The following is a 12,386-nucleotide window of genomic DNA, read 5'->3' on the forward strand; positions in this document are numbered from 1 at the left end:
CAGCAGGGCTAAACTGCCACCTGGAGGTGCCTGCCTCCCTCCTCTGCTCACAGAGGCAGCCTAGGCAGCAGCTTTTGGACTAGGCTCTGGTTTTCAGGCAGCTGGCTTTCCGAAGAGCTGAATGGCTGCTCTTCAGGCAGATGAACAGAAAAAAACTGGAGGTAAATGGCCACCGTGACGAAAGGTTTGAGAGTACAGCACTGAAACCTTGCGCACTCAGTGCCCTTTCCTAAGTAAAAGAAACCTCCTCTGTCTCCCCTTCAGGGCATTAAGCATCCGGCTCGCCACTAAAAGGTGAAGTAGCAAGAGTCAAGCAGATCATCTCTGGACAATTTCCTTCTCCTTTGAGGACTGTGTTTGTTTTGCTTTCTGTTGCTAGCCTCTGAGAACAAATGTACTGTGTTTTCACCAGATGTGCATAAAGAGAAACACTTGTGGAGCACTGAGTATTAACCAGTTCCTAGAACAGAAGCTTGAACATCTCTTCTCCCAGTTGAACCTCTGTGAGCTAAATTCCTTGTAGCAAGAGGGCAGTGGTGCTCACAGAAGCAGGCACTTCACAGAAGCAGACACGAAAGCAGGGAAGGGCAATATATCCTGTATATGCAGCACTTCCCTTCAGCTGATTGCCAGTCACTACGCAGGGGACACCAGTATCACTGTTCCCATTTACACAGAAAGGACAGAAACAGTGAAGAACAGGGTGGGAAGTCAACCACAGGCTCAGGGCTGACTCCAAAGTCCTCATTCAGAGCTAGAGTTTGTTGCAAAGTCTCCCCTGACTTGGGCTGCATTTAACCCCATTCCTATCGTGGCTGAGGATGAAGGGATTTTTATCCATGCTTAGAGTTTCAAGGTACAAACCATGGACAGATGTGTTAGGAAAGAGCAACAGGAAAATAAGTGAATGTGTTCTCTTAAGTGGAGTGCAGAACGTCAAAAGAAGTGTTAAATTTCTTCTTCCAATATAGAATATCCAATTAAAACAAATGAAAACTGCACACAATGCAATAAAAACCAAATGTTCCATTTTCCACTTCTTGATACAGCTGTTTGTTTTAAACATATAAAGATTAAGGGAGCAGTCTTGAATTTAATTAAATCCCAAAAGAACTAATGATATTTATGCATATTAAATTTTTAAAGGCACTTGTGGCTGTTCAGCCAATCATTCACTGTACTGTCATAACATGCCTCCCAACCCTAATTTAAACTAGGAAGAAGACACCCATGGAAAAAAATGTGCACACAGTAACCTTTTCACTGCACATATGCTTAAGAGATAAACGCCCATCTAGCTTTAAAAGGCAACAAATCTAATAAATGGTCACATCATCATAATTCAATGGTGGAAAAAAAAATCAATGTTACAAATTTCGGAACTGCATCTCTCAGGAAAGTAAATTAAAACATCAATTCAAACCTACTTTAAAGAGTTTATAAGGGGAACATTGACGTCTTAACACAGAAACTCCTAGATCACTCTAGATGAAGCTGGGTTTTCCCAGAGCTGTGATGCAGGGAGCAGCGTTCAGTGGGGCCATCTTTGGAGCACAGCAGGAAGCCCCACTCTGTTGTTTGCTTTTCCCCTTCTCTAGCGAGGTCATTCCCTTCTCTAGTGCTGTACCTTCAAAAAGCCAACAGGTACATTAGGACCTGGGTCTCTAATGGAGATCTCTCAGTGTGCAGAAAAATGCTTTCTTGCTTTTTTTTTGCAGTAAATCAAGAAAGCCTTTGATGTGGCCCTGAGTAAGTCTCTGGTCCAAAGATACAATGCCTGAACCTTCTCCCTTGTTACACGGTTGGCTGTCAATGCAGGCTGCGAAGTTGCAGGGCCTCCCATTCTTCCATCCTGCATAACTTTTCCCCCTTGCGTACTCAACGTTTTGTCATCCCAGTTCACACATAGACATCTCTCCCACCTTAAACAAGACTCCTCCTCCTTGCATCTCCTAAACACTAATAAAAGGTGTTTCCCATTTCACCTACCTTTCAGCACTGCCATACAGCATTAACTCAGTAAAGTACAGCTTCTTGCTAAACAGAAGGCCCCAAATACTGCTCCTTCTCTCACAAGCAATTCTACTGACTTCTCGAGTAAGGATTCAGAACCTGTTTAGAAAAGCACTTCCTTGCCTACGGTTAAGCCTGTTTTTACGGTTTATCAGTCACAACAGGAAAAGACCCAGCCATTAAGTACTGCTGTGTTCCTGTTTATGAGAGATTCTTCCACCTTACTTTGCTGATATGACACCGCCTTTGCCAGGCACTTACCTATCAAATACTCCAGCCAGAATTGGTCCGCCTCTGGCTTGTAGGGTCGGTTGAAGTCAATCTGGATTTGGAAAGGCTGCCCCCGACGCACTATCAGCTTGGGGCTGTAGTACTTGTCAGTGTGGTGCTGCTGCTTGTTGATCTCATGGGGCTCCTTGAACATATGAATATCCACAACACGCAGGTAATCTGCAGAGACACGTAAATGAACAGAAAGGGAAGGAGTCAGTATGTTGGAATGTCAATATTGATGTCAACATCATTGGAGGCCCTGTCCTCCCCTTCTCCAGCGTTGCCTCATTGAGGAACACTGTGCAACGGAGCATGCTAGATCTGTTTGGGGCACTTCCTCCTGGCTGAGCAGGGACTCATGGCTTGAGACTTCTCTGTCCACCTGCCATTTTCACAGCCAATGGTGAAAGCAATTGCAGAAAGGGCAGGTTGCTACAGGCGGAAAGCTGAATGTCCTCAAGGAGAGCTGGGCTCCATCTTTCAGTTTTCTGCAAGTCTAGGCCTCACTGTCACAGGTTTATCAGTGCAATCAGTGGGACTTTGACAGCTGTGGCTTCAGGTCTCCCTTCTTGCAGCCCTCCATTTGTAAAATGTAAATTCACAAGGGCTTTGTGACGCTTAATTACATTAATGTTTGCAAAGCACTACTCCTATAGAATTCTGAAGAGCCTGAGAGGCAGTTAATGATCTTGCATTCAGCTGAGAGCTTGAATTGTCTGTATTAAATAAGGTTTTGGTGCACTCTGTGTGTCTAGACTCAGCTTCTCAGTACACCTCCACTGCTATTAGTGTCTTCTTATGAAAACTAAACATAACATTACAGTACGTAATTACAGCATAGAGTTACAGGCAAACAGCAGTAGGTATCTGTAACATGCATGGGCAAAGCTCTTCTCCCTTCAAATTAGCGCTGTCTAAAGGGTTATAGCCTACTACTCCTAGAAGTTAGGCTGCTCAGCTAATGACCAGTGTGGAGTGGCACTGGGACAGCCAAAAGCACTTGCAATCACCACGAGCTACAAAACTGCACCATATCAGGAATCTTCACAACGGGAGCCTTCTCACACAACGAGAAACCACACGAAAATGAACTGGACATCATTCTTTTGCCTGCCTGCTTAGGCAGATAATCACAAAACCTCTGCCAGGAGGACCATTACTGCTCACCACCAGGAGAGAGACTGAAGAGTAAAGCTTGATTTGCAGCTATCCGCCTGTCTGCCCAGGTGCTGACAGTTAGAAACTAGCTAATTTCTGCATTTTATACTGACGATGACAGAGCCAAACTCATGCCTGGCAAACAGAGGTGCACATTTACAGCAGCTGGTGGAGCTGTGTGTACTCATAATGGTGGCTCATTTGGCCTGCTACTGAGTACACTGTGAGCATGAATGATGCGCTCAGCGAATGAGTCGGATATTCAAGTCACTGAGGGCTGAACGCAACCCGTTTCACAGAAACTCAGACAATAGCTTTGCACATTGCTTTTCCTTGAAGGCAAGGAGACACTGTGTAGAGGTCTGCTCTGGACAAGCAGCACAGAGCAGCTCCCTCTTGGGTGCGTAGCCTCCAGACTAGAGCAGCATGTGCATTAGCCCTGCCTTTCTGCAGGGATGTGTTCAAGACATCAGCAGACACCCGCAGGCAGCAACTGCCCTGAATGCCAGCATGGTCCTTCTCCTGCCTCGGACAAGCCACCCAGCCTGGGCTCTGGGTGGCAGCTAACAGCAGAGGGAGAAATAAGAGCAGCAGAAGCAGGTCCCACTCCTGCATTGTCACCATCAGCTGCCTAGCCCTGCCCTGCCAGAACCAGAGGGAAACTGCCGAGGACACAGCAAGATAAGAATCCTTTCATGGAAAAGCCCTGGACAACTGAACTCAAAACCATCTGCCTCCTGCCAACTCTAATCTGCAGAAATGCTGGAATACCCTCTTCAATCCTGAGGCAGGTTTAAAGTCCCATGGCAATGTTATTGTTATTCTCCGCTCAATTCGCTGGGCTTCTAGAGTAACTTCTACAGATCCCCACTGGCTTCAGCACTGGCTAAACCAGAGATGTTTTTTGTGTGAAACATTAAACTTGGTTTGCTCAGAAATCATTCTCATTGCCCCTCTGTGAAGTGGGGCCTGTCTTTGCCTCCCTCCCTGCAAAACTTACCACTCACTTACAGTGATGCTGACAAAGCTCACAACCAAATTGAGGCAGGAATTTCCTGGAGGGGGGTAAAGCAGAGGAGAGTCTCTCCCGTTATCTCTCCCAGCCCCTCCCAGGCTGAAAGCACCGCATGCAAAAGCTGCACGTTTTGGGGCTCTGTGAGGGATGAAGGAATCAGTACGTTTGGCTCAGCTTCTCCCTCCTTCCAAAGAGGCATAAAAATGGAGTTTAGGGTTTGCTGTGTTTTCAACTCGTGTTCTGAAATAAAAGACAACAGCGACCCTGCCATTCCTTCGCACATTAGCTCCTTCAAGCAAAGCTAAGCCACTCTGGGCCATCAGTTCAGCATTTGCTTTTTTTCATCTCAAGACTTTATACAGCTCCAGTCAAAACACAGCCATACACGTCTGCAAAAAACACACTTCACTTTCACTTTCAGTGGTAAAATGTACCTTGAGCTTGCCAGATGAAGACAACCTGTGACCGAGCCTGTGTTCATTACAGTAACAGCAATTACGGAGGACAAAACACGAGCAGGGTAATGGTATGTGCTAACACCATCACCAGAGTACAATCAAAAGGAAGGGTCCAGGTGTTGTGTATGTCACCGCTCATCTATTTGTGAGGGACAGGTGGCCATCGAGGGCTTCTCTGAAGTCAGGTCCATTTGACGGTTTGCCCAAAGCCTGGTCTGCCATTTCGTGCAGGCAGGTTTGCTTATGCTCTCTTAAAGCTTTTGCAATGCTAAGCTTGCATGGAAAGAAATGAGCACAAGCTTGAGCTGTTTTTCAAACAAGAATAGCCTTCAAACATCAGGCTTTCTTGCGGGACCAGAAAGGGCTCTGGATTACAAACGGAATAGTGGGAGTTTCCAAAGGAGGCACCCATCCCTCTGCCAAGAGAGGAAGCACGATTCCCTGGCAAGCTGTCTGACTTTGCAAAGGAGGGTGCGTGGGGAGCTGCAGACCGTGGGGCCGCGGGGCTGTGTCCTCCCACCGAGCGGCTGTAAGCGCCGGGCCCACTCGTAACACGTTGCGGTGAGATGAGCTGGCTGGGAAGAGCCAGGGGGAGGACACAGCACAGGCGTGCTCACGGAGACACAGGCTTCTGGCTGAAGAAGCACTCAAGGGCTGCGTGTCCTCCTTGCTGAGCATCTCCTCCCGCAAGCGAGCCGGGCTCCTGCAGCAGGCAGCCCCCTGGCCGGGCTGGGGAGGCAGCCGTCCCCAGCAGCCTCTGCCGCTCGCTCCGGCCGTGATTCAGAGGAGAAGTGGGTGTCAGCAGAGAGCTAGTCAAGCACAGGGTTTTACCTCATCCTAGAGTAGTAGCTAAAATAGGTCAAATGAATCACACCCTAAAAATGCCTGTTTCTGTTGGCTGTCAAGGGAAACGAGGGTGACTTGCTCAGCTGGAGACACCTACACTGCACAGATCAAGGGCAGGATTCAGTTAAATTTAGGCATCTAAATGATGTGAGCCTGGCATGCAACCTCTTATTACAGGCGGTTGGTGGCTGGTTGCTGCAGCCAGTGGAGCCGACAGAAGGGTACGGATCACCCTGGAAGTGACACCCACTGCCTCTCCGGACAGGCTGTGCCCTCACCTCCGCTCACCACCTGGCTCTGTGTTGTCTACGATCTGACACAGGTGAAGACACCGACGTTTAGATGTTTATAGCAGGTGGCCAACCCTACCCCAAAGGCTAGAAAACACCTCAGTTGTAACAGCAGGGATAAAAGCATTTGCATGCTTTTTTCAGTCTGCTATGGCAAGGGAATGTGGGAATCACTATAAAAAATTTGGACTACCCAGAAGTGTAAAGGTGTGCACGAGAGCAACAGTGCGAGTGCTCAGGGCAGGCTCAGCTTCTCAACGTAAGCCCCAGTCTGAGCTGCATTGGGCTATAAACCTTTAATGTAGTCTGACAGGTGACTTAAGCATCCTACCCCAAAAACAGCATGTCCAGGGACCACACTTACATCAGCTGATATCACAGGCTTAGATCACACCTGATGTGCACTGAAACAGGAATGCTGCTGCGGTTCCTTCTCTTCAGGTCACCCCTTGCACATTGTTGCTACAAGCGTTGCAGAGCTGAACTTCACAGCAGAGCTGATCCAGCTGCACAAAAAGTTTTGCTGCTACGCACAAATTCATTTTTCAGCCCTACCGGTCCCAGAGCCAGGTTTATCCTACGGCCACACAAACTCTTGCTATGGACAAGGGCTATTTTTTGCACCAGTAGCATCACCTTAAGCATCCTTAAGTTGGGTTCCTGCTTCAACTGTCTTGACTTGACATTCCTAAGTTTCCGTTGCATTTCTGAAAAGCAAGAGGCTCCCACCCACCAGCACATTCATTCGGATTCACAGCTTCATTCGGAGCCTGGTGTGAAGCACATCAAAAAGCAATAGGAATCCTTCCCCTGGTACTGGTGGGCTTTAGCTACAGGCTGCATTCCATCTAAGGTAACCCACACCCGTACGCATCTCCGGCTTCTGTGAGCATAGTGGTTTTGAAACGGTATCTAGTCAGGACCTGTATTGCATTACATTTGACAATTTAAACACACATACTTGCCCCAGAGCTACAGGGTTATTTGAAAAAGTTCAAGCAAAGTTTCTACAGTCTTAACATGCCAGTTGGTTTGCTCAGGCATTTTTTTTAAATAAATGGTTTTTGAAGAAATGTGTGTGTATCAAAATAGGTGGGGACACGTGGTTAAGGCACATGATTAGGACTAACGTTTGCAATAAAAATTTGAACTTCTCACTTAAAATCTTTTTGTCTGTTTCCCAATGTGCAAAACACAGTAATTAATGCTTGTCCACATTTATTAAGCACTCTTTCAACCCTGGATAAAAAGTCCCATACGAGCATTAAGTGCTATTACATCTGGCTACCCTGAGTTGCCACATTCAACAAGCTCTACTGTTAATTTCAAATAGGCCAAAAAATTAACGTCATTCTATTGGTGACTCATTCAGGAGCCAATCTTGACTTCTTTTAAACCAAATCTTACCTATTTTTTTTCAGGTTCATTCCAAATAGTTGGCACTGAAAATGTGGTTCGATTTGCCCATCCTGTACATGATATAGTTTTGTCTCCCCAGCCAAATGACTGAAACCGTTTTCACAGGAGAATAGTTGAAAATTTGGGGATTCCTTTTAGTTTCATGGTCATTTTTATGAGTGAGCTGAACATCTAGCAAAAGTTTTCCCTTCCAGCCAGCATTTTGTGGTAGTTTCACAGCCAGTTTAAGGCCATAGAAACCAGCAGGGCCATTACAAGAGAAGGTTCGTCCTGCAGCCTTCACCCCCAGTGCTCCCAAAGCCATGCCTCAAGCCAGCAGTTTCTAAAATGACTCTGTGATTGTGATTAAACTGGGAAAACCCATTCTTGCTTTTTATTTTAACTATTCCCACAGTTCAAGCTGAAAAGCTCCACTCCTCACTTTCCCTATCCATAACCTGCAGTAACATTTCCGTGCACAGGGGTGTTTTAGTAATTTTTTTCATGAGCAGCACTAGAAAGCTATCTGAGATCAAAACATGTAAGGAGTTCTAGAGGTACATAGGACACAAATTACAGTACTAAGCAAGAAATGGTTTAGTTTTAATTCACAGACCCAGACGGAGGTGAGTATGGAAGATGTAAAAATAGACTTATGGCTTAATTGTACATGGTACCTTTTGGATTAAATCCTCTAGGTATCAACCCAAAAGCCTCCATCTCAGGGACCTCATTTTCTTCATCATTGGAGTTGTTTGGTGGGAGGGCTCTTCTCCCATTCAGAGGAGGTTTCTTCTTCTCTTCGTTGGTGTTCGTTTCAGACATCCTGTATTAAAAATGTTTTAACACCATGAAAGAGTGCAAGGAAAAATCAAACATGAACCAGCGTGGCACATCTAAGATGGAAGAAACCAAAACCAGTGTGGAGTGTCAGTGAGCTACACATTTTTAGACTCACATAAATAAAAACTGAGAGGCAGAAAACATCAGTCTAATGATGGAGTACAGCTCTCTAAGGATTGGAAGGCATTTTGTGTTTGTCAAAACACATGAATAAGAGACGAAGGGGGGCGGGAGAAAGAGAGGGAAGCCTAACACAGAAGTATTTGCCTAGGAGAAGCAGGGCATTAAAAACATTAGGGAGTTTCAGGTAAAAGGACTAGAAAATCATTCACTCTCCCACTCTCCAAAACAGTATTATTGAATCCAAAATAGCAAATTGTATTTCCAGAAAGTGCATCACGCAGTACCTCCCCCTAATAAAAATGACATTCTAAGTTATACTGCAATCATCCCAAATACTACAACCTACAACAGTCTGTGGATCATTACTGGAGAATTGTATTTTTGTCCCTGTGCAGACAAACACTCAATATCTAAAGGGCTAACTCCTGCACCCAGAAAACCCACTTTTAAGAGAGAGAGAGAGAGAAAGAGAGGAAGAGAGAAAGAGAGAAGTGGGGAGAGGGGAAAAAAAGGAAAGAAAAAAGCACTTATCCACTTATTTCTCTCCCACTAACAACCTTAAGGGAAATCTCAGATGTAGGCTGATCAGAGACTTCTCTTTGAGCTAGTCAAAACTGCTTTCACATCTATTTCAGCATAAGCATGTAGCAATGAAAGAGCCATGCCATCCTTCTAAGAAAATATTCATGGCTGAGAATGCAACTTCTTCCCAAAGCTCCTGAAAACAGCAATTCAAAATGTAGCAATTATTTAATAGCAGTAAGCTCTTAAAGGAAGTTTTTCAGTTAGCAAGGGTACCTTCTTTTCAGATAGTCCTTTTTTTTTTTTTTTTTCTCCTCCCTTGCAGAATTTCTGAAGCGCAACAGAAGCCTGGAAAAGTTGGGAGCTTTTAAGTAACCTCTGTATATCCTCCTCCCTCCTGTTGCAATAGGACAGTGCTGAAAGGGTTGCCAAACCCTCCCCACACCACCTCTGAGGATCTGCCACTGCTGCTGTCACGTCTTTGCTTACTCCCTCCCTCTCCCTGCCTGTCTTACCCCAACCCTGCTCACCAGGAGCATTTCAGGGCGCTTGGGTGAAGGAAACAGCTTGGGCACCAACGTTTCAGTTCTCAGTGAGACGGAGTAAAGCTGCTCATGGCACAAGGGCATATGAAGTGGAAGATTGGAGGGTATTTTCTGAGGGACCAAGAAGTTGTGTTCACCATGTTGCCAGTCTTTAACGGTGTCTCTATCTCAGGGTGCCTGCAATACAACTTCAGGTGCTGGTTTTCAGAGTACTCCCAGCAACAGTTTCCTTGCCTGGTGCCTCACGGCAGACCTTTCAGAGGACTGTGAGGCACATGGACATGGAGAGCTCGTTGGTGGCCCAACAGAGAGGACGTTTTTCTTGAGACTCTGTGCAGTTGAGGAGAATGAAGAAACTTCACACCAAACAGCAATGTTTGGGGCAAATGACCTTTGGCACTTACCCATGATAAAATGCGTATCACCTAATGGCCAGGGTCTGGGGCAGCACCTGGTGGAAACACTTTAGCTCCATGCTGACTTTGTTTGGTTCCACCAAGCTCGAAGATAACTGGGGACTGTGTGACACCTCCTTTGTCAGGCAAAACTCCACAGATCAGTGGAGAAAAAGCAGTATACAGGGAAGAATTCAGGTCTACTGTCGTGCCAGTTGCTGCTTTTTGGTTCCAGAGGTACAAGTCACTTACTAAGAGCATGCATGGGCAGTGGAGAGCTCCTCTTGCATGCATGGGACCAGCCATCATCACTTCTTTGTCTCAGTTGCAGGGTAGACGAAGGAGCGAGGAGATACTTTGAAGAGGACTCCACTCTCTCTCAGCCAGGGCTCATTGCATCAGTGAATCCTCAAACCTCTGCTGGCTTAACACCACTGAAATCAAGCCAGGAGGTAGAAGAAGAGAGAATGGGGTCCTGTTCCTGTAAAAGGAAGCAGCAGGTAAATCATGTGGAAGACAGGACCCTCATCCTGGTTCCCTGGGGCATAGAGGCCACAGTGAGGTAGCTCCACACACGCCAGGACACCTGCACAGTGCGGGGCAGAGATGCCAAGGGGGGACATGGGACGAGAACGGCTGCACCAGCACGGCATTGTGGCCAGGCTAACGAGCCTGCCAGGGCTGATTGCCGAGGCACGGCGCCAGCCTGCAACGGTTTTGGAGGAAGCCACGCTACCCGCACACCAGCGTTGCACTACGCTGCCTCACAGCCAAAGGGCTGGAGGTCTCTCCTGCCTGCCCCAGCAGGCAGTTAGGCAGGTAGCATGGAAAGCCACCTAGCCAGGGAACTCCCCTTCCCCTGCCCGGCTCCCCCAGGAGCACAGGCACCCCGTGGGGAAGGATCCGGTCCCATCACTGGCATCCCGAGCTGCGATTTCCATTGACTCACTTTTACGCAGATGGGCCCTGTGGTAACCATCTGGAGGGCAAGTGGCACCCCTGGCACCCGGGAACACAATGAGCTTTCTGGGGGAGGAGGCTGGTTGCTGATTTTTCTTTTTTTTTTTTTCTCTTTTTTTTTTTTTCCTTCCACCCTCATTTCTACATGGCATGGTGTGCTTTGTGCCTCTCTCTCCACTTCCAGCCAGCACTTCAGTTCCCAAAATTGCAGCTGCTGCCACGATGTTACGAAAACTGATATAAATATTGCCTCGGTGCCATGCCTGCTGGAGGCCTGCAACACAAATAAGAAACGCCGTCTCCCGAGGATGTCATGTGCTTCCCCAAGTGGCTGCGGTGCTGTCAGAGCCGGGAGGAAAACTTTCCGTCAGAGCGAGGAAGGGAGCAAGCGGATGCAGCCGAACAGATCCTGCTCCAGCCATCGCGCCCAAACCGCCAGCGGTTGCGGATGTCTCCCCACGCCCGTGCACATCCCTCCGGGGCTGTCGGCAGAAGCCGACAATCACACGGAAAGTGGGGAGGCCAAAGTTTTTGGCGATAGCGGCAGGAGTGGGACTTTACATCCAGGGAGAGGAATGTTCTGCAGGCTGTAACTTATTTATTTTGTGGGGAGTGATGTAAATTCGTGCTTATGACAGCTCCAGATGGCAGGTATTTTCTCATTACCTTGACTTCTCAGCAATTGCTCTCCCTTGCCTATTAGACTGCGCTGGCCTTAATTTAACTTCCATGGCTTGGAACTACTGACGTCAGGGCTGATGCAGGAGGGGGGACAGAGAACACAAAGCCCTGATTTTCCTGTAGGGCCTTATAATTAATGAATGATGCTCTAGGATGACCGGTGAAAGAGTGCTCTCTCTTCCTGAAGCCGCTTCTGCACTGCACCCTGTGGAGAACCATGAGCCCATGACATTTTCTCAGAGGCAGCCTTCAGATGCTCGTGGCCTTTGCCAAAGACCTTTGCAGTCACGGGCACCCTTCCCACTCCAACGGACTTTGGATGATGGACAGCCCTTCTTCCTGACCCCCACAGAAAAGCCCTTAAATGGCTGCAAAGCTTGCATTGTAAAGGGTTATCCAAAACGCAGTTTCCTGTGGTCGCCAGAGCCAGTGTCGCTCTGTTCCAAGTCCTCTCCTGCCAGACAAGAGCTTGTGGGGAAAAAAAATACCACAAAACACAAAAGTCAGTAAAGCTTTACAGCCAGAGGAGAGGGCGTGCCAAGATTTGTGCCAAGATCTGTCACAAGCAAACTGATCAACCAGGTGCTCACATAAATGGGTTGCTGTGCCACGTCCAGCGGCTGGATGGGAGGGATGTTTTGCCTACCACTTCTGTAGCTACACCAAGCACTCCTTAGCAGCAGCTGCACATTGTAAAGCTCTGCAACAGGGTGAGTTCCTTTCTTCCTTTTTTAAAACATCACCCTCGTGCCTTTCGCAGCCTAGATGGGTGTTCAGATGCACCGGGACATTATACTACAGCATGTGCACAAGTGTGCCCGCGAGGAAATCATCCTCGCTCCCCGTAAACCAGACTCTTTCAACTC

General features: G+C 47.4%; 1 protein-coding gene across 2 annotated transcripts in view; it reads right to left on the reverse strand.

Annotated features, from left to right (window-relative positions):
- F13A1 (coagulation factor XIII A chain) overlaps window positions 1-10,158 on the reverse strand; it is a 62,463-nt gene extending 52,305 nt beyond the window's left edge. The window contains exons 1-3 of one of the 2 annotated variants that reach the window (XM_086608434.1): window positions 10,132-10,158; window positions 8,129-8,277; window positions 2,275-2,463 (exon numbers count right to left, since the gene is read on the reverse strand). In XM_086608434.1, the coding sequence (XP_086464560.1) occupies window positions 2,275-2,463; window positions 8,129-8,276 (337 nt within the window). In that variant the 5' untranslated portion in view covers window position 8,277; window positions 10,132-10,158. Of the gene's footprint in view, window positions 1-2,274; window positions 2,464-8,128; window positions 8,278-9,215; window positions 9,249-10,131 lie in introns of those variants that run through there. The other variant, XM_009977148.2, reaches the window with a different exon arrangement.
- Window positions 10,159-12,386: the final 2,228 nt, after the last annotated feature.

This window comes from Tauraco erythrolophus, chromosome 3 (genome assembly GCF_009769465.1).
Source record: "Tauraco erythrolophus isolate bTauEry1 chromosome 3, bTauEry1.pri, whole genome shotgun sequence".
Taxonomy (NCBI): Eukaryota; Metazoa; Chordata; class Aves; order Musophagiformes; family Musophagidae; genus Tauraco; species Tauraco erythrolophus.